Below are 25558 nucleotides of genomic sequence, written 5' to 3'. Positions count from 1 at the left end.
TGGGGAACGTGTTCATCCCCCAAGCCCTGCCAGATCTGGCTTCTCTAGCCAGGGCCCCCTCCCCCCTGGACAGCCTGAGCCATCAGTCTGTTCTGAGACAATATCTTCCATGTAGCCCTCGTACAGTCTTAATCTTCTTGGGAGCCCCCCATCCACTCCCTCCCACCCAATGCCTGGCCTCTTCAGCAAAGGTCCTCCCCTTTTTGGGTGTGCTAAGAAATTCCTCGTGGTCACGTCTCTCCAGCTTTCAATGCTCTGTCCTCTAGACTGCACCCACTCATTAATTCCTTTGTCATTCCCTCATCAAACTCACCTGCCTCTTATGAACCAAATGCAGGGGACTCTGAGATTTACAGACCGAAGTCCCGTCCCTTGCGGACTCCCGGTCCAGTGAGAGAGGGACAAGAGAACAGAGACAGGTGCATGACAGAGCACCTAACTGAGGGCAGTAGCATCTCAGAAAGAGGACCAACATCAAAGGACCGGGAGAGTTAGAGAAATCTTCCCTTCCCTTAGGCAAAGGCCTCATTCTGACTTCTGAAGGAGTAGGAGTTTGCCAAGTTTGCAAGGGGAGAAGGGCATGCCACTCAGAGGGAGCAGCATATGTACGGGCACTCAAGATGGTATAATTAGGGAAGTAAAGGAGAAATTCTCTTATCCAGCCTAACTGAAACCCAACTGGCAAATTCAAAAAGTTAGTTAAGCAGGGAAATCATAAAATATGCATACATGGCTTAAGATTTTTATTTTAGCTTAAATCATATAATGGACATTTATTTACTAACCTTTTAATCTAAAGACGAGGTTTTCTTTGATTTGCAGTCAAGAGATAGAAGCTCCTCACTGCCTTTCTTGCGTTAATACGTCATCTGCTATTTCCACTTTCAGTTTCTGTAAAGTGGAGAAGGGACGTGAGGACACTTGTAAAGCTATCTGAATCCAGAACTTTTCTAGATTTTTATTATAATTTCACAATCTTAAAAAATCGCCTTGCCCATATCTAATTTAATATCATGTTTTTATTGGCTTACTGAAGCCCTTCCAGAGTTTCCATAGAACCAGCAACTATTTTGCCACCCATATTTCAGTGGTTAACATGATACAAGATTAAATTCTGTAATTAAAATTATAACTCACACAAACGGAACTCACGTAAACAAGTTTGCAAACACACTCTGACTCTTGGTGAGCATACTAGGTGCGACTAGTAGAAGCAAAAAAGTTTGTGTCTTCTAGAGAGTAGTTTGAGATCTGTGAGTTTCAGTGTATTTTGGGTATCAGTCACCCCTGCCCTTGCCCCATCTGACTGCCAGCTCAGCTCAGCTCGAGCCCACTCTTCCTTAGATTACAGCAACCTGCAGGATTCTGTCCAGGAAAGTCTTCAGGTGTTGTTCAAGTTCCTGGCCACCCAGAAGTCAGGAGACTTAAACAAAATGGCTTTGGAGTGGGTGACTATCATGCATGGCCTGAGTGAGTGCAGGCCTCTAGCTGGGCTGACGGGTGGGTCCTGAGGTGAGATGGCCCAGAAAGATGGGGAGAGGGGTCGGGGGTGGGTGAGGACAGAGTGAGGACCTCCTTCAGGGCCACTTCTTGGGCTGAAGTGACCAGGTCTTTATTCACGCTGCAGGTTTTCTCTCCTTCGAGCAAGGTCCCTGGGTCCTGCTGAGCAGAGTTTTTTGGGAGTGGGGCATCCCAAGAGGGCAGGAGCAGGCTGGACCCCCTTGCAGAAGCTGGAACCCTAGTCTCCCTCCAGTGTTCCCCTGGCTGCTTCTCACAGGTGCCCTGCTGCAGGTGTGGGTGACTTTCCAGCAGAAGTGGATCTTTTTGAATAAAGTTCTGCATGAGATGAAGATCCAGTTTCCTAGTTCTGACCTGGTAGGGAAGGGGGTGTGTGGCAGGGTGGACAAGTGCTACTGGACAGTGGGGCTCAGGGCGGGAGGGGGATGCCGCCCTCACTCTTACCTTCTCTCTCACCACAGCGCTCCCGTTTCGAGGCCATGGACGAACAGTATCGGACCCTGATGAGGATCTCTGTAGCTGACCCCCTGGTTCTGTCACTTATAGTGCCCAGTGCCAAGCGGAGCCCTTCTTTCCAAGGCCAGCAGCTGCAACAGCTGTTGCAAGCGGGCTCCGTGGAGCTGGAGGGCATCATCGTGGCTCTGGAGAGCGTGCTCTATGCCGTATGTGCTCACTTCCCCCGCCTCTTCTTCCTCAGTGGCAGTGAGCTGGTGGCCCTGCTAGCTGCCCCGCTGGAATCCTGTGAGGCCCAGCTATGGGCACGACGCTGTTTTCCTCACGTGCATGCCGTGAGCTTCAAGTCCAGCCGAACTGATAGAAACACGGATGACCGGGAGTCAAGCCCAAGCCCACAGACTCAGTTGGAGGCACTTGCAGTGCTCGGGGCAGGTGGGGAGGAGGTGAAGCTGCCGGGGTCCCTTCCTCTGCATTCAGATCTCCCCAGGTGGCTGGCCTCCCTGGAGCAGGGTCTGCGTCTGGCCCTGGTGCACTTGCTGCAGGACTGTGTGGCTGCCCGTCTTGCTCTGGGCCCGTCCCTAGACAAGGCCTTCAGGCAGCTGCCCCAGCAGAGCCAGTCGCCCCCGCAGATGTATGTCCAGCACTGGCTGGACCTAGTCCAGGCCTTCCCGTGGCAGTGTGTCCTGGTGGCAGAGGAGGTGGTATGGCGGGCCAACATGGAGGAGGCTCTGCTTGAAGGGAAGGCCCTGGCCGCGGTCCCCATGCACGTGCGCAAGCTTGACGTACTGGTGAATTTTTTGCGGGCCCGGAGGGCCTCTCAGGGTGAGCAGCCCCTGCCCTCTGTCCGCCAGACCAGCCTGCTCAGTGCCCTGTTGGTCATGACAGTGGCTCACCGGGATATAGCACAGCTGCTGCAGGAGCGCCAGGTCAGTGATCTGACGGACTTCCACTGGGCCCGCCAACTCAAGTACCGCCTGGCTTCACCCCACACCACTCCCCAAAGCCCCCTGCAGAGTCCCAAGTCTCTCGCACCTACTGAGACTTCTCTGTCACCAGCTGCATGCTGGATAGATGTGCTGGGTCGGTCTTTCCTGTACAATTACGAGTACCTGGGTCCCAGACTGGGGTCTCTACCCAGCCTGCTTCCTGAGCGGCCGGCCCTAGTGCTGTTATTGGCCCTGGAAGAGGTGGCCTGTGGGACCCTACTGGGCCCTGATGGTGTGGGCAAGGCAGCTATGGTGAAGACGCTAGCGCAGGCCCTGGGGCGCCAGCTGGTGGTGGTGCCCTGCTTGCCTCAGATAGAGGCCCAAAGCCTGAGCAATTACCTGAACGGTGCCCTGCAGGGTGGTGCCTGGCTCCTGTTAGAAGCAGCTCAGCACTTGCCCCTTGGCTTACTCTCTGCCCTGGGCCAGCGCTTGGCCAAACTGCGCCACCTCTATGCCCCACTGTACCAGGAAGCTTCCCGAAGTACCAGCACCGTCGACCCCACCCACCCCCAGCTCCTTGGCAGTGGCTTCTTTGAGAAACATCACGTGGACATGCGCCTTGGCTACGGCTGTCTCCTGACACTGCGTGCCCTGAGCCCTGCCGTGCCTGCCAACCTGCGCCAACTACTGAGGCCTGTGGCATTGACACTGCCTGACCTGCGGCAAGTGGCAGAGCTGACCCTGCTGGGTGCGGGGATACGGGACGCCTCCCGCATGGCTACCCGCCTATCCAAATTCTTCTCCCTTGAGTGTGAGCTGGTGTCTGGGCCCCTGCCCTGCCGCTTGCCCCTGCTCAAGAAGGTGCTGGAAGACATGATACAGGCTCTAAACGTGACCAAGGAGGATCCCGAGTCCGAGCAGCCCTGCAGCCTAGCCGCCACCGAGGAGGCCGCCCTACTGCGTGCCCTGCTGCGCTCCCCACTGTTCAGCATCCTGGATGGGGTCCACCTGCGCAACCTCCAAAAGCTGCTCTGTGGGCTCTTCCCTACCGCCAGCGAGGTGCTGGCAGAGCCTATAGCCCCCAGGCTGAGGAATTCACTGCTGGTGGAGGAGTTGCAGCAAGGAGGCCTGCATCCCAGCCCTGATATTTTGGGGTCCCTGGAGCAGCTGAGTCAGGCCCTGGGCCAGGCCTCAGGTGTCTTGCTCCTGGGCCCCGCAGGCAGTGGCAAGACCACATGTTGGCGCAGCTTATTTAAGATCCAGAATTGGTTGGCAGCCATGCAGGACCCCTCGACCCAGAGCTGCTGCCAGCCTGTGGAAATTACTCACCTGTATCCCAGTGTCCTCAGCCCCCAGGAGTTCCTGGGATGGCTGGAGGGCCCCTGCTGGCACCATGGTGTCTTCCCCAGGCTGCTTCGTGAAGCCAGTCGGTGTAAGACTGTGGGCCCAAGGGGGCAGGTGCAGGAATCAGTGGGGATTCATCACTGGATAATATGTGATGGGGCTTCCGGTGGTGCTTGGCTGGACTCCATCACTTGCCTCCTGGGTGACCCCCCGCAGCTTAGCCTCCCCAATGGTCAGCAAATAGCACGACCCCCAGGTACTTTTCTTTTGATGGAGGTGGGAGATGCAACAGACATGTCTCCCACAGTGGTGGGCCGTTGTGCCCTAGTCTGGTGCCGTGGGGAGCAGACTTGGCAGGGTATGCTGAGCGTCCTGATGGCAGCCCTGCCCCAGGAGTACCACCTGCAGCTCCAGACTGTCACTGAACTCAACCACCTGGCAGAAGTGCTGGTGCCTGCAACATTCCGATTCCTCACCTGCCAGGGTGCCAGCTCCCTGCTGCAGGTACATGGGCAGCAGGCCGTTTGCCCAGGTGTGGCTGAAGTCACCAGCTTGGCCCGCATCTTGCGTTGTCTGCTTGACCCACACCTGCGCATAGATGAGAAGGAGAAGGCCTATATCCCAGGTGAAGGGAAGGGCTGATTTGAGAGCTATGTGGACTTGAGGATAGCTGGGATATAGCTCGAGCCTGTGGCCCAGGTTCTTAGGTGGACTTGGGCCTGGGGACTGAAAGTGAAAAGTAATAGCCAACCCCTACTCTCTTCCCCCAACTCCCTCCCCTTTTTCCTCCTGGGGCTCCGATTCTGGCCATGGTGACCTTTGCAGAGGACCTCAGCTATAGTGACCCTGTGGCCCGAAGCTTCAAGTCCTCGAAAAGCAGCTCTCCGCACCAGTACCAGGTTGACAGTGGCGCTGTGCCTAGTAAGCGCAGGGAGCACTTGCTGGCTGTCAGCAGCTTTCTTTTTGCTTTGATCTGGGGCTTTGGAGCCCACCTTCCCTCCAGGTATCTACAGGGATGGGGGATGGGGGATGCAGAGGGCTGAGATGGAGTGAGTGGCCCATGGGAGTCAAAACCCAGGTGGCACTGTTGGGGGAGGGTGGAGTGTGTGAGTGTATCACAAATGGAACTGTTGTAACTGACACTTTTGCCTGTATGTCCATCTGAGCAGGCTCTGGCCCCTCTTTGATACCTTCCTGAGGGGTTCTATTAGCTGCCTCTCCAACTACCCTGAGCTACCGGCCTCAGCCTTGGTGTTTGATCTACATGTATGCCCTGAAGATGGGACGCTGGCCCCCTTCACTGGCCAATACCTGGGCAGCCGCATCAAGGGAACTCAGGGCACCTTCAACCCTTCTCCTCAGGTGTGAGGACAGTGGGGCAGTAGCTGGGGCTGGGGCTCAAAGAGATATCCTGGGGCGGTCCATGTCCTAGGCCTACCTGCTCCCGTTCCTTGAAATGTTTTCACAGTCTCCAGAATGCATGCAGTGTTCTGCAAATACAGCTTTAATACAAGATTCCTAGACCTTTACTTTCGGCTAGATTACTGTGCTAACCTGGAGCTGCCACAGTAAGCCCTGCTCCTGTCCTGTAGACCGAACGGCTCTTGTACGTGGTGGACCTGCTTCTGTCAGAGGGACACCCGGTGCTGCTGGCTGGAGAGGCAGCCACGGGGAAGTCAGCCTTTGTGGAGGTGCTAGTGGAGCCACAGCACCCTTACGTGTCCAGCCCCATCCACCCTGCCGTCAGTCCCACCCACCTTCGCCTCCTGCTGAGCCGGGGGGTCCAGGGCCAATCACAAGCCAGCCTGTGGCCTGGGCGGCACGTGGATTCCAAAGGCTTTCTCCTCTTCCTGCTGGAAGATCTGCACCTGGCTGCTTCTGGTGAGGAGCTGGGAGGAGGGAAGGTGTCATTGTCGTCTCTTGAGACTGGAAAAGCCCTAGCAATATTCGACTCTCAAACATATACCTACAGACCAAACTTCAGTGTTCCATTCTTAATATCTTCTCAGTCTACGTACGCTCCCTGAATAATCCTGTCCTTTGCATGGCCTCATCCACCATCTCTATGCTCTGACTGCTAAATCTCCATCTCCAAGACCCTCTTCTAAGCACCAGATCTGTTTATCTAACAGTCTGCTATGTATCTCTACCTGGTTGTCCCACTGACACCACAGATCCAACTCTGAACTCATCATTCTCCCCCAAAACCCTGCTCCCATGTGCCCTCTCAGTACCTGGTACCACCATCCATCCAGTCCCTGTAGCCAGAAATCTTGTTGACATCTTCCCCTCCCTCACCAATATCCAGTCACCATGTGTCTTAATTTTGCCTCCCAAGTATCTCTCAAACCTCTCCACCTATTTCCATTCCATCTTCCCTGGTTCAGGCAGTCCTTACCGGGAGCTCTGGCAAATGCTCTTCAAGGTTTCTTGTGATGAGTCTTTCTTCTGTAGATTTATATGCTCTGTCCTCTAACTGGATTCGACTTTGTAACGCAGGCATCCAATAAGTTAGGCTTCCTCTAGCCTCTGGGATCGCCATCCTCTCGGCCTTCTCTCCTGCGTTTATCTAGCTAAATCCTACTTATTCTTTACAAATAATCTCAGGCAGTATCTCCTCCAGGAAGTCTGGGCCTCGTCCTGTGCTCTGTACAAAATCTATGACAAATATGGTTTTATGACTGTACGTTTACTAGCCTGCCTCTTCCATCCCACGCTGAGCATGTTTCCACCAGTCTCGGTTTCCAAACCTTCCTACTCATTAACCTTCAGTTAAGGGATATGTAATTAGTCTTAGAGGTAGGATTTGGGGCAGAAGAGGGGGAAAAAAGTCACTCACTCCTAAGGAGAGTGCAAGGGAGAGAGAAGAACTTACCAAGTCCCAACACACCAGATGCATAAAATTCCTTAGAACCCCGTGTGTGCCAGGAGCAGACCCAGTGAGGCAGGGAGAGGAAGAGTGGGGTGACACTGTCATGCGGACTTACGCCTGTTCTCTCTGTTATTCTTCACGGCCCACAGACCCAGAGAAGAGCTGTCAGCCAGTGTTGGAGACTCTGCGCCAGGCCCTAGACGGCACCGTGTACGCCCACAGCACCTTGGAAGTGCAGACGCTGCAGCCTATAGTCAACTTCCTTGCCACTGCCACAGTGCCAGGCTTCTGCGAGCTCCCGCTGTGCCCACGCCTCTCTCGGCTCTTCACCGTGCTGGCCCTGGGCAGCGTGACCCTGGCCACGCTGCTGAGCAGGCACGTGCCCAGCATCCAGGCCTGGCTCGAAAGCTTCCCCTCTGTGGAGCGGGAGAGTGTTCTAGCAAGAGCCCTGGTCCAGGCGTCGGTGGAGGCCTGGGAGGCGGTGCGCAAGTGCTTTCTGCCCTCACCCCTCCGCCCACACTACCGCTTCTCCCTGCACTCTGTAAGCCAGCTGCTAGGCAGCCTGCAGCTGCTGCCCAGCAGGGTGGGCTCCCGGGCTTTTGTGGATTGTCCCAACCACCAGGAGCACCTGCGCCGGGTATCCGGCCTATGCGGCACCCGCCTGGCAGTCACGATGGCCACGTGCAACATAGTGCGTCTTTGGTTGCATGAGGCACAGAGAACCTTTTGTGACCAGTTGGGCAGCCCCGGGGAACGCTCCTTCTGTGCCAACCTGCTCCTAGACGTAGCTCAGAATGTTTTCTGCTGTGGGCCAGCGCCCCCGAGCCTGGGCAAGGGCTACGAGGAGGAGGAGGGGGAAGAGCAGGTGCCTGGAGTGGAGTCCGAAGGGGAGCTGGCCCAGTGGGGGAACCTGAGCAACAGCGGCAGTGAGACCGAGGAGGACGAGGACCCGTACGGCCTGCAGGTCTGCACAGGCTCCGTGTCCAATGATTCAGCGCCGTCCAGAGCACCAGTAAAGAGGGTGGCCACAGGGAGCCTAAGTCAGAAGATAAGCCAGGAGGAAGGCACAAGGACCTCCAGCTGCAAACTCCAGCTGAATAACAGAGCCAAGAACTGGTGGCAGAAGACAAGCCAGGTAGACATGATCTCCCCCCTGTTGCTCCCGGTGCTACTGCTCTGCCCCCAGGAAAATCCCTCAGACCTGGTCTTCAGTCAGGAACTGACACTGCGGTCCAGCTCGGAGAGCTCCAACCTGTACCTGGAACGGCAGTGGGTGAGCCTGGAGGAGCAGCTGGCCACGTCAGCTGCCCAGCTGAAGCTGAGCCCCCACCTGGCCCGGTGCCGCTCGATGGCCCAGCATGTGGCCCGCCTGGTCCGGGTGCTAGCCAGGCCCAGGCAGCATGGCCTGTTGCTCTCGGGGGCTCAGGGGACTGGGCGCCGTACTGCCGTCACTCTGGCTGCTAGCATTTGTCAGGCCCGCCTCTTCCATCTGCCACGTGGATCAGAGGAGGCCGTTCTCCAGTGTCTGCGGGATGCCAGCTGGCATGCTGGCGTGTTAGGCCAGCCAGTGGCCCTGCTGGTGCCCAAGGGTGTGGATCTCACTACCCTTCATCGCCTGCTGGCCCTGGCAACCTCAGGCAGGTTCCCTGACCAGTACACAGAGGCAGATCTGGACAACATTGAAGAACATCTCCCCAGGGACAACCTTAGTGTCAGGCAGAACGTCAAGAAGGAAATGCTGTTGCAGAGGTGAGGCCAAGAACCCCAAGCTAGGGGCTGCTCTGCCCTTGCCCCACCCTGGCCAAAGGCCCAAATCCCCCACACAACCTAAGGGCTGCTGTGAGGACACAGAGAGCAGGGCTGAGGTGTCAGGTGGGGCAAACAGGGATAAAGGGGAGGACGGTATCTGAGCTCCTGCCCCACAGGTTCTACCAGCAGGTGTGCAGCCACCTGCACATGTTCATCCTGATCGGAGATGACCAGGCCCACAAACAGCTGCCTTCCACCCTTTTCCTGAGGCTCCTTCAACTGGCCATCGCCAGCACCGACTGCTACGAACCCTGGGACCAAGATTCCCTGGTCAGTGTGGCCCAGCACCATCTGGAGGGGGCTCAGAGCCCACCCCTTGATGACGGTGAGCCCTTTTTACCTGTCCTTGCCACTCATCTTGACCAGGTTCTAAAGAGGATTATTACTTAGGTCAGTCTCTCTCTCCAGAACCTAGTTGAGCCCCCTTCACCTTTTCTGCCCTCCTTCCTGAGCCAGGAGAGGGTCTCTGTCATTTCTTCCCCTACGAACTCACAAGTCCAGGCTAAAGCCATGCCTGTTGCAGACTTCTTGAAGTGCCCAGACCTTCAGGCCTCAATTCCCAGTGTGGCCAAATCCATGGCTCTCATCCACCTTTCGGCTGCCAGCTACCACGGGCACCTGTGCCCGGAATTGCCTCTCGTCACCCCCAAGACCTTCCTGGACTTCCTGGACAACTTCGTGCTGCTGCAGCGACAGATGACCCTGCAGACTAAGAACAAGGCCCAGCGGTGAGTGGCCCCATTCCCTCCCCGTACCTCCTTCTGCTCCCTCAGGGCCACTCACTGGCACGCTGTGTCTTCAGGATCCAGGATGCCCTGGGAAATCTGAGGATGCTGACTGAGCAGCACGGTGCCCACGCCAACCTGGTCGTCAGCTTGGAGCAGCAGCTGAAAGACTCCCGCAAGGTAAAGGGGAGAGGATTTTGAGGCATGCGCAGCAGGGTCAAAGTGGGAGCCCAAACGGGGACTTCGGAGGAACCATACAGACTGAACCTTAGTTCTTGTCTCCTGAGAGTCCCCCTTTCCCCAGGGGATGTCTCTAGTTCCTGCCACCTCCTCCTTTAGAGCTCAGGCTCAAAGTTCCCCATGGCGCAGCTGAGATCGGGCTGGTTCCTCTAAACACGTGAAATCCAAGTGTCCGCTTCTTGTTGTCCCTAGTACCTTGACTGTGTGAATTTCAGTATGCTCCCCAAGCTCTCCAGAGATCCCCATTGGGGATGGGGCAGGATCACATCCTTATGGTCCCCTCTCATTGTAATCCTCTTCTCCTGGATTCTCTATCACTGCTAGTTGGCACACCTCCTGTAGCTGTCCTCTCTTCCCATGCTGCTTTGTCCCTGCACGGCTTCCTTCCACAAAAGCACCAAATATACAAATATATATACTGTATATATTAAAATATATACTGTTATGTACAGCGGATGGGAGATGGCTGTGGGGGCCATTTACATTCTAGAACAGAGCCAGAAAGAGATTAAATGGCATACTAGACCTCAGTGTCCTGAATTTTTCTCTGTCACCTTCCTCTACAGGGCGTTTGCTAGTGACGAACTTTTCTATCCTCCTCCCATCTCCACAATACTGTTCCACAATGCTATTCAGCCACCCCACTTTCCCTTTAGAGCTCCCCAAATACAGTGCTCATGTAATAAGAGATTTTTCTTTCTGGTCCAAACCCTAAATCCTGTTGCTTTCTTATACAGAGCAATTTTCTTCTTTGAATAAACAAACCGCTCATATCTGGCTAAAACTGGTAGCAATGGGGTCATCACACCTTCTGTAGTCAAACACTCTTAGTTAATAGTGTTTTCCTAAAGTAAAGAGACTTTTTCTTTTGTTTTTAATAAGAGGAATTCTGAAATTGCATTTTCTTTTTCCTTCCTGCTACACAAGATTTTTTTTTTTTTTTGCGGTACACGGGCCTCTCACTGTTGTGGCCTCTCCCTTTGCGGAGCACAGGCTCCGGACGCACAGGCCCAGCAGCCATGGTTCACGGGCCCAGCCGCTCCACGGCATGTGGGATCTTCCCGGACCAGGGCACGAACCCGTGTCCCCTGCATTGGCAGGCAGACTCTCAACCACTGCGCCACCAGGGAAGCCCTACGCAAGACTTTTTGATGAAGTTTCAGGGATAACTACAGTGAAGTAAACTAGTGATCAGCTTATGAGCAGATAATCTGAGTTACTTTCTATTGGACTTTCAGGGCTTCCAGCTCCCAATGCCTAACCTGCCTCTTCTGATGGGTGCCCTCAGGGCTGTCATCCAGTGTTGTGCAACTCCAGGGGCATGGCTTACATTGTGTCCAAGTACATGTATCTACTCCACATATGTCCTGTGCAGTCCTCATAGTACTGGTGCCCGCCTACCATCAGCCACAGAGGATCACTAGCTTAGATTAAACATGAAGACTCAGTTGAGATGCAAAAAAATTGAGAAGTTCATAGATGGACAGGAGTCCTCTTTCCCATGTTTTCCAAATTCCAGTTTCGTGTCTTGGGCCTTACGTTTTCCCAAAATGGATAATACCAGGAATTGTTGATATGGCTTAGGGGTGTTATTATTCTTTGACCCCTGGGTCAGTTGCATCAGAGCGCAACATAAGAACCCCCAAATCTGGATATGAGATTTTCATAGTCTCAGGGGCATTCACTCAACAGCCATAATGGTGTGTACTTCTTTCAACATTGTCTACCTCAGGAAATGGCACCACCATCCACTTAGTCATTTAAGCTAAATCCCAGGAGTCATTCTGGGCCCCTCCATCTCTTTTCCCTCTCATATTCAGTTGGTTCATTTATTTATTACTGTACTCAAAAAACTTAATTGAACTCCATACTTTTTGTCCGAGCACTCATTAATATTTTTGTCCGTGTCTACATCTATGCTTACATCTAGATAGGTAGACAGAATTTTCGCCTCAACTTTTCTAAGGAGGCCATCCTTTCTTGCGTTTTACAGATGAGAAAACTCAGATCCAGAGAGGTTAGGATGAGAATTAAATGAGATCTTACATGTAAAGCACTTCAAAGTGCCGGCACATAGCAAGAGCCCGATAAATGTTATCATGTATTAGATTGCCTCCTAATAAGAAAGATAAGACACTGCCTTTGCCTAGGTGGTGCCTAGTTTACTGGAAGATATAGGCTCATGCAGGCGATTACAAAACAGTGTGTTATGACAGAGCAAGTCCAGGGTGCTCTGAAGTATCAAGAAAGACTTTCTAGAGAAAGCACAGTGCCACACAGTATGTAACACAGAGGCACGTGTAGAACATGGCAGGTGTTCAAAAGCATTCCTTAAATATGTAAACAAATGAATGAAGTATCAAGGTCAATACCTGAAGGTTAGGTAAGATTACGTATAAAAGGGTTTGGGAAGAGTGTCACAGGCTGAAGTAACAGCAGGTGCAAAGGCCCACAGGCAAGAGGATGTGTGTCACGTTGGAGGAGCTGAAAGTCAGGAATGGCTGGAGAGCAGAGTGCTGGGAGAGGAAAAGGAAATGAGGTTGGAAAGATGAGTAGAGGCCTCCTGGTCATGGAGGCATTGTAAACCAAATGAAAAAAGTGGCAAGTGTTAAGGGACCTGATGATATGATATTTGGCTTTGAGAAAACCAATTAGGCTGCAGCATGAAAAGCCAGTTAGAGGATGGGAGTAGGAGTTAGGAAGCCAGTGCAGAAGGTCAGGAGTGAGAGAGCATGGGCGCGAATGATGGCGTTGGGGATGGGAGTAGATACGAGAGACGTTTAGGAGGTGGAACAAAAAGGCCTTGAAGATGGGTTGGGTTTGGGGGACTAGAAGAGATGGAGTCAGGGTAACAATTAGGTTTCTTCCTTGGGAAACTTCCAGGTACTTTGGCACAGTTCTCTGAGAAAAGAACACATGAACAGATGAGTAAGATTGCAAGAGATCCGACGAGGCACAGCTAATACGTTCACTTCTGGACACGTGCAGTCTGGGGGCCTGTGAGACACCAAAGAGGAGATTCCCACTAAGCAGATGGATACGGGGGTGTGAGTCTTGGGAAAGAATCTGGCTAGATATACAGATTTGGAAGTTGTTAAGGTATAAGTGGTAATCAGAGACATGAGATTAAGGAGGATGCCCAGAAGTGTAGGCTGAGAAGAGAAGGGGGCCCTGAAAACATTTCTGAGAAATATTTAAGGGATGGCACAGGAAGAGACTGAGAACGAGCAGCCACAGAAGTTGGAGAAAGCCAAAGAAGAACGTGGGCTCATGAAAGTCAAGGGAGGAGAATGTTCAAGAGGGAGGAGCTGCCTTCTGTGGCAAATGCCACTAATGGGTCAAGTAAGATGAAGAGTGTAGCCCAGTGGTTAAGTGTGTAGGCTTTGGATTCAGATTTCCTGGGCCTGTATGGTAGGTCAGGAGAAGCACCCACCCACTTGGGGCTGCATTACTAGATGTATAACTCACAGATAAGAAAATGACACTTTCAGAGCTCAGCATGTATCTGTGGCCTATTTGGAGTTCAACTTGGTCACCCTGACTATCGAGTGAGGAGTATGCCTGAGTCCAAGCCCATGGGGTCTTCCCTTGGGGTATTCCCACCTGGCCCGGGATCTAGAGCTACAGAGCCTGAAGTCTGTTCACAGAGCCTCGGCAGACTGCATCAGCAGCTAGACCAAAACAAGCTTCTGCACAAGCGGCAGCTGGCAGAGTGTCGGCAGCAGGAGAACCTCATTGAGAACCTGACCAAGCAGCGGGATGCCCTGCGGGCTCAGCATGAGGCTTTCCTGGAGCAGGTGGGCTCTTCCTGCTGCCTGCCCTGCACTGCTCCTCTCTTGGAAGAGGACAACCCCTCACAGGATGCCCAGAGGAGAGGATGGGTTGACTTGTCATGAAGTCTCCTGGGGGAGGGGGTAAAGGTAATAAGATGGCTTGGGGTATGGTCCCTTTGGGGACCCTAGGAGAAGATGATCCCTCCTGGAAATACATTGAAGAAAGAGGACTTTCTGGGAGCTCACTTCAAGAGCCCATCTCTCCTCATTCAGATGGGCAAGGCATTCCTGGGACCCCTGAGCCAGCTACAGGTGGCTGACTTTGAGGAGATACGGAGCTATCGAGTGCCACCAGAATCTGTGGTCCAGGTGACCGATGCTCTGTGTGACCTCTTCCACCGCGAAACAGGCTGGGCCAGTGCCAAGCAGCTGTTATGCACTGAGGACTTTTATCAGGTAGGGAATGTGGGGCGCAATGGAGGAGGATAGTGGAGGCATGGAGGGGAGACTTGGCAAGGCTGTGGGGCAAGGTTCAGAGCACCTATGTCGTCCCCCACCCTTCTTAACACACACTCCCCCAGGAGCTGGTGTTCTTCCCTAAGGAGAAGATGACGGACTCAGAGATGATAAAGTTAAACCTGGCCCTGAAAGCCCCAGGCATGAGCGATGCAGCCTTGCGAGCAGTGAGCACGCCTGCAGCACGGCTGGCAGCCTGGCTCTGGGCCGTTCTGGACTACGGGCTGGCACAGCGCCGAGGACTGCCCACGGGCCTGCTGTTGCAGCAGGCGGAGGCGACACTGGCTCGGGAGCAGGCCCGCCTGGGCCAGTACCAGTTCCAGGCCCAGGAGATCCTAGCGTACAGTTTGGCCCTGGCCAAGAAGCTGGAAGATGCCCAGGCTTCCCACAAGCACGTGGCAGAGAAACTCGGTCAGGCTCGGCGTGGCCATCATCACAAGTGGCCCATCAAAGCTGCACTGCTCACGCCCATGCACTCCTGGACTACAGAGCTCCAGGTAGCCAGCCCCTCCTAGGCTGCCCCCTAAAGTTCATTTCTGCACCACAGTCCCAGTCCTCTGCTCCCCCCGTGCCCTCACTGCCTTCCTCTGTCCCACTCTGCCCTCCTTGCCACGCTTTCCTCCACACCCTGCCTTACTCCCTCTCTGCCAGACCCTCTGCCTCTACCGTCCCCGCCGGCCTACACACCCTCTGGTCTTCCCTTCCACACCAGAAGTTGAAGGGGCACTGCACGACTGTGTTCGGAGATGCTGTCTTGTGTTCAGCTGCCATCAGCTACCTGGGTCCCTTCCCACCAATGCGGCGCCAGGAGCTACTCGGCAAGTGGCTGGCTCTCTGCAGGGGCTGTGAGGAGCCGCTGGGCCCAGATGACGTGGCACAGGCACTGAAGCAGATGCAGAAATCTGTCATCACGCCACCAAAGAAAGCCCTGCTCTCCACACGCTCTCCCTTCAGCCTTCTGGCCTTGCTGAGCTCTGAATCGGAACAGTTACAGTGGGACCGAGACCTGAAGCCCCAGGCAAAGTCAGCCCGCCTGGCAGGCCTGCTTCTGCGAAGTTACACTCACTACTTCAGTTGCCGTTGGCCCCTGCTGCTTGACCCCAGCAACCAGGCCCTCATCTGGCTGAATCCACTGCCTCTAGAAGAGACTGGATGCTTGGCCACAGGTCCCACCAAAGGCAGAGGTAAGGCCAGGGAGAGTAAACACAGTGCATCTTGGGTGTCTGAGCCGCCCAACACTCTCAGCCACATGTGCTCTTCCCTTTCATAATGAAGACACTAAATTTTTATGGCCAGGGTATCCCAGATTTCATCAGCCAACATGATATTTTTAAAAAATAGTCATTTATTTATTTTGGCTCTGCCGGGTCTCGGTTGCAGCATGCGGGATCTTTAGTTGCGGCACGCAGGATCTTTTAGTTGCAGCACGCAGACTCTTAGCTGCGGCATGCGTGCGGGGTCTAGTCGCCTGACCAGGGATCGAACCCGGGCCCCCTGCATTGGGAGCACGGAGTCTTACCCACTGGACCACCAGGGAAGTCCCCAGCCAACATGATATTAATAAATTAGGTCACATTTACATTTTGGGGCCCATATTGCAGTGATTCTGAATCTACGTGGCTGACCATGATCTTCCGCATCCTGATCTGCTCAGCACTATTAGAAACTTGAACTACAACTCGGAGCTTTACTACCCGAATGTATCCAATGTTCAGGAATTCTGGGGAAATATTTCTATTGGTCCTGCTTGGATCAGGGACCCATCTGGGTAGAGCATCGGAGGGAGCATTTCCTAGGGGAAGGGAGAGTGTTTATTTCCCAGAAGAAGGGGCTGAGGGTTGTACTGGTGAGAACAATAGACATCTAGAATAGAAGGTGTATAATAAATTTGTCTGTAACAGGGGCTCTATAAGCAGACTATCTGGGTCAAATATCTGTCCTTTGCTAGCTGTGTGACCCAGGCAAGGTATTTAACCTCTCTAAGCCCAAGTTTATTTGCCAATAAAATCAGGGTCTTAATTATACCCATCTCATAAATTGTTGTGAGTATTAAGTAAGATAATTCATGAAAAAAGAGTTCACACAGTGCCTAATACATAATAAGTTCTCAAAAACATTAGTCATGGGCTTCCCTGGTGGCACAGTGCTTGAGAGTCCGCCTGCCGGTGCAGGGGACACGGGTTCGTGCCCCAGTCCGGGAGGATCCCACATGCCGCGGAGCGGTTGGGCCCGTGAGCCATGGCCGCTGGGCCTGCGCGTCCGGAGCCTGTGCTCCACAACGGGAGAGGCCGCAACAGTGAGAGGCCTGCGTATGGCCAAAAAAAAAAAAAAAAAAATATATATATATATATATATACATATATATATATATATATATAAAATGCCTCTCCTCAAGAACTCTGCACAACTATACTAGTTGTGGCTCGCGGGCTCTAGAGCACAGGCTCAGTAGTTGTGGCGCATGGGCTTAGTTGCTCCATGGCATGTGGGATCTTCCTGGACCAGGGCTTGAACCCGTGTCCCCCGCATTGGCAGGCAGATTCTTAACCACTGCTCCACCAGGGAAGTCCCTGTTTTTTGTTTGTTTGTTTTTTGATATTGAGCTATATGAGCTGTTTGTATGTTTTGGATATTAATCCCTTGTTGAAAAGATATATGCACCCCAGTATGCATAGCAGCACTATTTACAATAGACAAGACATGGAAGCAACCTAAATGTCCATCGACAGATAAAGAAGATGTGGTGTGTGTGTGTGTGTGTGTGTGTGTGTGTGTGTATATATATATACATGCACAAATAATGTCATTTGCAGCAACATGGATGGACCTAGAGATTATCATACTAAGTGAAGCTATCATACTAAGTGAAGCAAGTCAAAGACAAATACCATGTGACATCACTTATATGTGGAATCAATAAAAAAACATACAAACAAACTTATTTACAAAACAGAAATAGACATATAGACATAGAAAACAAAGTTATGGTTACCAAAGGGGAAGGAACGGGGAGGATAAATTAGGAGTTTGGGATTAACAGATACACACCACTATATATAAAATAGATAAACAACAAGGACCTACAGTATAGCACAGGGAATTATATTCAATATCTTATAATAAGCTATAATAGAAAAGAATCTGAAAAAGAATAAATATATATATATACGTATATATGTACGTGTATATATATATATATATATCTGAATCACTTTGCTGTACACCTGAAACTATCACAACATTGTAAATAAGCTATACTTCAATAAAACAACAAAAACAAACAAAAAACTCCAAAATAGTAAGCCTGGAAGAGCACGCAAGTCCCAGATGAGCACTGCAGCCCCAGTGATTTTAGCCTTTTTTTAAAAAAATTATTTATTTTTGGCTGAGTTGAGTCTTTGTTGCTGCACGTGGGCTTTCTCTAGCTGCAGAGAGCGGGGGCTACTCTTTGTTGTAGTGCGCGGGATTCTCGTTGCGGTGGCTTCGCTTGTTGCAGAGCATGGGCTCTAGGCTTGCGGGCTCTAGAGCGCAGGCTCAGTAGTTGTGGCACACGGCCTTAGTTGCTCCGCGGCATGTGGGATCCTCCCAAACCAGGGCTCGAACCCGTGTCCCCTGCACTGGCAGGCGGATTCTTAACCACTGCGCCACCAGGGAAGCCCAATTTTAGCCTTGATTTTCGCCCAGTGTTAACTCTGAGCAGAGTGCCTGATCAGGCTTCTAAGCTACTGAAGTGAGAGATAATAAATGGGGTGTTGTTTTTAGCTAAGTTTGTGGTAACTTGTTAAGGAATAGGAAACGAACACACCAAATTGTGGACCTGGCAACCTCCACTTGCCCACTTCTTGAACACTTAATATTTTAAAAAATCCTTAAACTTCTTGACAATTAAAAAAAATAAGTATTTATCTTTTCCAGATCCTGCAGTAGAGGAGGCAAAGGAGAAGGGGGCTGCAGACGGCTGCTGGTCAGCTAGCCACCTGGTGCACGGCACTGTCCATGGCGTGGCTAATGCCGCAGTCTATGGCCTTTCTCCTACCAGCTGTTACTTCCAGGCAATGACCTCTATGCTAGTGATGACTCCTGTAGTTGTTAGTGACAGAATTTGCTTAGGCAAAAAGGGAAATGCACTGACTCTTCTAACCAACCTACAGAAAAGCAGAAATGGAGCTGATTTCAGGGGTGACTAGAACCCCTCCCTGGAATTTTAGAGTAGCAATAATGAGAGCTACCCTTTACTGAGTGCTTGGTAGGTACCAGCAGAGTGCTTTGTATGCATTGTTCCATGTCATCTTCACAGTAACCCTATGAGGTACTCACTACTATCAACCCCATTTTGCAGATGACGAAATCGTGTCACAGAGAGCTTAAGTGACTTTCCTAAGGTGTCTTCTCGCAGAACTTCCTTCATGAGCTGGAGCCCTTGGGTGAACGGGGCTCCCCAGGAGCCTGAGTCCCTCCCTGAGAAGAGCCCCTCTTCATCTTTCTGCCACAGGGAAGGGCTTCAAGAGAAATCAAGGAAAAGAGTCTAAAGAGGAGGACACGGAAGACAAAGATGATGAGAGCGACGAGTGTTACAAGACAAAAGAACAGAAGGCAGGAGAAAGGGGAATCACGGAGAAGAACAAGGAAGAGGAAGCGCCGCAGGAGCAAGAGGAGAAAGAACAGGAGGAGGGGGCGGGGACTGCGACTCAGTCCCCGCCCCCTCCCGAACCCCGAGTCCTCTCAGGCGCTGACCCAGAGCTGGGGCCTCAGCTCCGGGAGGCAGCTGCCAGTGGTGAGAACTCGTCCCCTGCACCCACGTGTCTCCTGTGTCCTCCCCCTACTCTGTGGCCCCACAGGACTCCAACACCCCAGTCTGACCTCAGCCCCCACCTCTACCCTGGGCACTAACTCTGTGGAAGAGCCCTGAGGGAGCCTTCCCGTCAGCCAGAGGGGAGCAAAATTGGAGCCCGATTTTGTGCACGGGGGTGCCCAGGTGCTGGCATGGTGGGTAGGGTGTCCTTGCCTCCCCCTCGCAGGCCTGCCGGTGCTACTGACCAACATGGAGATGGGCCTAGAGTGCCCAGAACTGCAATGGCTACTGCAGCGGGAACAGCTGTGCCCACCCCAGTTGCAGCCTGGCTTCTGTCTCTATCTGAGCACTACCCTTCCCCTCAGTTCTTTGGAAAAAGGTGAGGCCCAGTGGGTAAGTCGCCAGCACAGCTTTGTGGGAACACCAGGCCCTGAGCTTCACTCAGTCTGGCCCAGAGCGGGCTCAGGACCGTAGCAGCGAGCCACACTCCCTGTGCCTCTCACCCCTGGCTCTGCCACGGGGAAGAGGTTAAGCATCTCCCATGTGATTCCAAGTGCTAGGCTGTGAATTGCTGAAAGGGCTGAATGTGCTGGACCTGGGCATGAACATGGAAATCCTAGAAGAACAGATGCTGCGTGAAATCTTGTGCACAGAGCGTCCTGAGCTTGAGAGCCACTGGCAGGACCTGAGGATCAGATTCCTGGACGCCTGGGAAGCTGTGGAGGCTGCTGAGGTACTTGGGGGGTCCAGTCTGTGGGTTGGGATGAGCTTTGCAGCGGCCCAGGTACGGGGGTGGAGATGAGTGCTGCTGATCGGGAGCTACGTGGGAAAGGGCCGGATCCGCCTAACAAGGGACTGTTTGCAGGAGCGGCTGCTGACGATGCTGCTGCTCCAGAACCCAAGGCGTCAGAAACCAGCCAAGTTCCTGCGAGACATGGTGAGGGCCCAGGCAGAGCTGTGTCGGCTGCGTGCCCATTTCGAGGAGTTAGAAGAGCTGAGGATGCAGGAGGTGGCATTGTGGGCACCGTATCGGCATGTGGTCTGGCATGGAATGGCCATTATAAAGGCTCTTAGCTCACTGCAGAACCTGCTACCGCTTTTCCGTATGAGTCCAGAGAATTGTCTGGCAGCCACCAAGCGGGCTCTGAACAGCATGAAAGGTGAGATTCAGCAGCAGGAAGAACTACCCTGCCATCTGCTGCAGTTAAAAAGACAGCTGACCCGCCAGCTACTGGGCAGCACTGTTGCTACACTGGGCCTAACCCAAGTACCCTTGGTGGGTGCCTTGGGTGCTCTGGCTCTGCTGCAAGTGGCAAGGAAGGCACCAGAACTCGAGAGGCTGGCCCTCTGGCCTGGACTGGCAGCCTCTCCCAGCACAGGCTACAGAAAACCAGTCCCAGGTGTGCCTCGACCGGCCTGGCTAGGGCTGAGAGCCTGGCACGAATGTGAGATGTTAGAGGTACTGCCCCCATATGCTGGGCTGTGTGCATCCCTGGCAGGCCACTCCAGTGCTTGGCAGGCTTACTTGTCACTGTCATCCACAGTGCTGGGTCCTGCACCGGGGCCTGGGACTGACCCATTCAGCCTCCTCCAGAAGCTGATCCTGTGGCGTGTGCTACGACCTGAGTGCCTGGCCAGTGCCCTGGCCACCTTCACCACCAGCCTCCTGGGCCGGCCCCTGGATGAAAACCTGCGTGCTCCCACCATACCCTTTGAACACAGTCAGGCTACTCAGCCCACGCTGATTTTGTTGCCACCACCTGGTCACCCCACCGCCACTGTGCACCCCCTGACTGTCATCCAGAAACTGGCTGCCAAACACGAGCAGGTTTGAGCCTAGCCTCTTGGCCACAGAGCCACCGGGCTCTTAGGGCTGGGATGGGGTGTGGGTCTCCCCTCCCAGCATTCTCATGGATCTTTCTGGATTACTCAGGGACTTTCCAGGTCATCTGTGGCATTACTCTGGGTCCCTTGGGTCACCCTAGGATCCCTTTGAGTTACCCTGCCATTTTGCTGTTGGTCCTCAGGGGCAGAAGCATCTGAAGGTGATAGCTCTGGGCTCTGAAGCCTGGGACCCGGTCTCGGTTGTGGTCGGCATTCTCCGCAAGGCTATGCACAGCGGGCACTGGCTGGTGCTGGAGAACTGTCATCTGATGCCTCACTGGCCAAAAGAGCTGCTACAGCCCTTGCTGGGGCTGTTGGCCAGAGCCAAGGGTGGGTTTGCTGCCTAGAGATGGCTTCTAGGACCCTATCCTACACTTGGGCCTGAGCTTGAACTCAGATCTCATGGCTGATCCCCTAATCACCTTTGTACCTGACTCCTAACCCCCTAGCCTCAAGTCTGTCTCTAGGCTTATGTCTGACCCTTTACCCAGCGATTGATCTCAGCCCCATGTCTGACCCCTAGTGGTCTCCAACCTGGAGTTAGAACTGCTTTCTGCTCAACAAGCCAGAGAGAATGTGGCCACTGTCCACAGAGATTTCCGTCTTTGGCTTACTGTGTCTGCAGAGGCTATTGCTTCCTTACCAGGTGAGGAACTTCCCCCCACAGACTCTCAGATTGGAGCGGGGAGGTAACTGTATTGTGCTGACTCAGCACTTTCCTTCCTCCCCAGCCGTGCTGACTCAGCACTCCATGCCTATTTTCTGGGACCAGTCCCTGGAGCTGTCCCATGTCTTGGTCGACAGTGTGGAGCTAGTCCAGCAAGGACTCTGTGTGCAATCCCCAACCAGGGTGCTGCCTCTGCTCCTCCTACATGGCCTCCTGCTATACCGGCAGCTCTATGGAATGAAGCTGCAAGCTCACAGGGGGTGCTGGTGAGGGACCCCGCCCATCCTACTCTGTCAGTCACTCAGCAAACACTGAATATTTTTCACATGCTGGGATTCATCTCTGGGGAGCTCCAAAATGTGAGGGCAGGGGGAAGTCAAGGAAGGCTTCTCCAAGGACTTAGGGGTCTCACTTTGAACTGAGTCCTGACAGCAGAGGCAGATCAGGTGGAGATGAGGCCTTTCTGAGCAGAAGGAACTAAGCTTAGCAGGAGAGAGGACTTCAGTGTGGCTGAGGTGGACATGCTGGGGCTTGAGTGGGGAGAGGTGAGGCTTGTGGTAAAGGGCCTTTAAGACCATCACAAGGGACCTGATTGGATCCTGAGGACAGTGGGAAGCCACTGAAGGGTTTTAAGTAGAAGACACATGATCCCATCTGTCTGTTAGAAAGATCACGCTGGCTGCAGCGTGGAGAATGGACCAGACGGGGCAGGGCTGGAGGCAAGCATAATACTTTTGGGGGGTTCTGGCAGGCTTGAGGAACGAGGTCATGGTATGGGTGGTAGGGACTAGGGTAGTCACAGTGGGGAGAGAGTAAATATGGGGTGAGGAAGAGGGAAGAGTCAAGGAAGGCTCTCAGATTTCTGCCTTGGACAGCTGGGTAGGTGGTGTGGGAGGAAATGATGATTTCAGTTAAAGGGAAGTCGTATTTGTGGTGCCAAGTGGCGATGACTAGTGAGCCCTCGTGGGTCTGGAGCTCAGGAGGGAGGTTTGGGCTGGAGAGAAAGATGTGAAAGTCCTCAGCATATAGATGGTTTTGAAACCCTACTTCCTGCTCTCCACCCCCAGGAGTCAAGTGACGCTGACCCGGGTCCTGCAGATCCAAGACCACCTGTGGGCCAGCCTGAGCAATCCCAGTGCTGCCATGCAGGAGCTGGCTGGTGAGACTCCTCCTGTCCCCCATGCAGTCACCAGCCCCCAGGAGAGCCCAGAAAGGGGTAGGGAGGGGAGCACTGAGATGGGGACATAATCTACAACTTTGGTTTGGGAGGTGGTGGAAACTGGAGGGGCTGTAACTGAGGGGCTCTGACCTCATCCTCAGCTTCAGTTTTCTATGGGGGTCCTGTGGGAGACGAGAAGGACAGGGAGGTCCTGAATAGCCTCACACAAGCCTGCCTGAGCTCCAGCAGCGGGAACCGGGCCCAACCACACACACCCCAGTATCTGCTGGCCACTCTGATGCCCAGCCCGGGTAAGCTCCAGTCAGGTATCTGCGTTGAGGTGGGGAACAGCACAGTAATACCACCTTGCTCAAGGGAATGTAACAGAGGTACCAATAAAGGTGTAGAAGGGGGCAATATTCACAGTTATGGGATGATGATGGTTTAAAGTGTCAGAGAAAGGCCTACTCCCTTGGGTCTGGGGTGGGAAGAGACAGTCTTATCTCTCACCCCTCACTCACCTCCACCCCCAAGAACTAGGGGAGTCGGATGCTATGGAAGAGTGCAAGGCCCAGATGCACCTACTGCCCACACCACCTGAACCCCGGATCTGCGGACTGAGTGCTGGCCCCCAGACCTGGCTGCTGCGACGCCAGAGTCGCGCTGTCCTGAGCGCGCTGCAGCGGTGTTCGCCCACTTGGGTTCCGGAGGCCAGCGGAGGCTCCCGGCGCGCCGAAAGGCGGCTGCGGCAACGCCTGGTGCAAGCCAAGCGGAGGCTGGAGTCATTGCAGGCTCTGCTGACCGAGACCACTCGCCAAGCTGAGTCTGGCGCGGGGTGGGGGGAGCTGGGGCTGAGTGCGCCGCGGCCTCTGGAGGGCTTCCTCAAGACGGAGGTGCTGGAACTGAACCAGCTGGTGGGCGCGCTGCAACGGGACCTTGATTGCCTGTTGCAGCAGCTGAACGGCGCGCCCCCGTGTGCCTCCCGGCGCTGTGCCGCGGTGGCTCACGCTCTCTGGACTGGCCGCCTACCCTCGCCTTGGCGACCCCACGCGCCTGCCGGGCCTCAGCCGCCCTGGCACTGGCTGCGACAGCTATCGCGCCGTGGGCAGCTGTTGGTTCGCTACCTGGGTGTGGGAACCCAAGTACCAGAGCGCATCTTTCACCTGTCAGCCTTTTGCCACCCGCGCCGCCTGCTGCTGTCACTGCGTTGGGAGGCTGCCTTTGCTGGGGTTGACCTGACGAATTTCCCTGGTTGCCCAGGCTCTAGCTCCAGTCAGCTCCCCCATAAACGTCAGGAGCTAAACAGCCCTCTGCGCCTCCAGGTATCCTCGTGCTGCCCCTTCGTTTCCAATCCCGCCCCTTGAAGTCCCTGATTACACCTCTTAGTTACCCCACCTTTTGCCTCTTCTTGGTTTTAGTCCCTCTAGCCCCATCTGCTTCTCTAATCCCACTCCACCACGACCCCCCAGCTTCTTAGCCTTGCCTGACCAGTTTCTGGCGCCCCCAGGTGGTGAACGGCCCAAACCCCAGGGTTCCAGAGGTGGGGCTGCTGCTGACTGGGCTACAGCTCCGGAACGCCGAATGGGACCCGCTCGCAGGGGCCTTGCAGGACAGTTCTTCCAGTCAGCCCAGCCCTCTGCCTCTGGTCAGAGTCAGCGCCCAGGCCCCGGGGGGCAATGACGTGCCACCCCCAGCCGGCCTGGCCGTGTATTCCTGTCCTGTGTACTTGGAAGGGCCCCTCGGCACCACTAGGCTGCACAGCAGGAAGATCCTGATGCACCTGCCCCTGCCCACGAAGCTCAGCCCCGCCACCTGTGCCCAACGGAGAGTCCATGTGTGCAGCCCACCGCTGCCCTGAGCCCTCAGCCAAAATAAAGTTGGAGTGCTTTGATGAAAGATTTCTGAGACTTAATAAGGAATGCAGGTGTGTGCCCACTGAAAATGTGACACACTGAGGGGAAAGCACAGTGTACACAACTGAGAGAGGTGGTCTGTTCACAGTGAAGGTAGAAGAGGGTGTGTGCCTGGCGATGGGGAGAGGGGAGTGTGGGTACACTGTGGGGGAGATGGGCCTGGGGTTAGTCCTGTATCCAAGGGGCTAGGCAGATCTCAGGATGGCTAACACACAGGACTTGGAATCCCTACCCAGCTCTCGACTGTGCTCTCAGCTCTTGTGCTAAACCCACAAGCGATATTTTTAAAGGGAGAACATTAGAACTCAAGATAATTTCTTCAGGCACTTAGCAGTATTATTGGGAATGCCCCAATCCTGCCCTACTGGTCATCCCCTCCCCCAGAATGGATCCTGAGTGAGTCGTGTACACACACACACACACACACACACACACACACACACACACAAGCGAAATAAGACACAAGGTCATATGTTCATTCAGCGATTAGTTATGAGCACTCCTCTGAACGAGGTGCTCTTCCAGGCACTGATGAGGTTGTTCTAATGCCGGGAGACAGATAATAAAGGGCCAACATATAAATGAGTTAAATTTGATGACTTTTAAGTGCTATAAAAAAAAACAAAGCAGGCTGATGTGTTAGAGAGTGACTAGAGGGGAGCAGTTAATCTAGTTTGGGTGGTCAGGGAAGGCTTGATGAATATTTGAAAGAGCTATTTGAAGATCTAGGAGGGTTTCAGGTAGAGCCCTCAGCAGATGCAAAGGTGCTGAGGCAGGAACAACCTTGGGGTGTTCAAGGAACAGAACATATAGCTGGAGCACTGTGAGGGTCAGAGTAAGCCAAAAGGATGGAAAGGTATAGAAAGGGGCAGATCACTAGAGCCTTTTCATGAGAATGAGCTTGTATTTTTTAAAAGAAGGAATCTATTAGTATTAGTTGGGAAATGAGCTTTTTCAAAGATCA

General features: G+C 53.7%; 1 protein-coding gene and 1 long non-coding RNA gene across 3 annotated transcripts in view; one reads left to right on the top strand and one right to left on the bottom strand.

Moving 5' to 3' along the window:
* LOC111169179 (uncharacterized) overlaps positions 1 to 16483 on the bottom strand; it is a 53769-nt gene extending 37286 nt beyond the window's left edge. For both annotated transcript variants that reach the window (XR_016393823.1, XR_016393824.1), the window contains exons 1-2: positions 6002 to 16483; positions 786 to 4832 (exon numbers count right to left, since the gene is read on the bottom strand). This is a non-coding gene — a long non-coding RNA (uncharacterized LOC111169179). The remainder of the gene's footprint in view (positions 1 to 785; positions 4833 to 6001) is intronic.
* The window catches only part of DNHD1 (dynein heavy chain domain 1), a 67175-nt gene extending 42074 nt beyond the window's left edge, over positions 1 to 25101 (top strand). The window contains 25 exon segments of the mRNA XM_089915223.1: positions 1345 to 1470; positions 1778 to 1875; positions 1980 to 4869; positions 5070 to 5247; positions 5414 to 5606; positions 5837 to 6125; positions 7266 to 8865; positions 9042 to 9250; positions 9449 to 9653; positions 9728 to 9830; positions 13538 to 13687; positions 13937 to 14119; positions 14245 to 14676; positions 14892 to 15345; positions 18672 to 18953; positions 19198 to 19350; positions 19526 to 19704; positions 19837 to 20799; positions 20999 to 21185; positions 21379 to 21501; positions 21587 to 21788; positions 22590 to 22681; positions 22843 to 22992; positions 23216 to 24003; positions 24189 to 25101. Of these exon segments, the coding sequence (XP_089771349.1) occupies positions 1345 to 1470; positions 1778 to 1875; positions 1980 to 4869; positions 5070 to 5247; positions 5414 to 5606; positions 5837 to 6125; positions 7266 to 8865; positions 9042 to 9250; positions 9449 to 9653; positions 9728 to 9830; positions 13538 to 13687; positions 13937 to 14119; positions 14245 to 14676; positions 14892 to 15345; positions 18672 to 18953; positions 19198 to 19350; positions 19526 to 19704; positions 19837 to 20799; positions 20999 to 21185; positions 21379 to 21501; positions 21587 to 21788; positions 22590 to 22681; positions 22843 to 22992; positions 23216 to 24003; positions 24189 to 24539 (10580 nt within the window). The 3' untranslated portion in view covers positions 24540 to 25101.
* The last annotated feature ends 457 nt before the right edge of the window (positions 25102 to 25558 follow it).

Source organism: Delphinapterus leucas, chromosome 7 (assembly GCF_059928025.1).
Source record: "Delphinapterus leucas isolate spDelLeu-1000000601 "Yukka" chromosome 7, BTC_Dleu_Yukka2, whole genome shotgun sequence".
NCBI classification, from domain to species: domain Eukaryota; kingdom Metazoa; phylum Chordata; class Mammalia; order Artiodactyla; family Monodontidae; genus Delphinapterus; species Delphinapterus leucas.
This window is presented reverse-complemented; position numbering and strand designations above follow the sequence as displayed.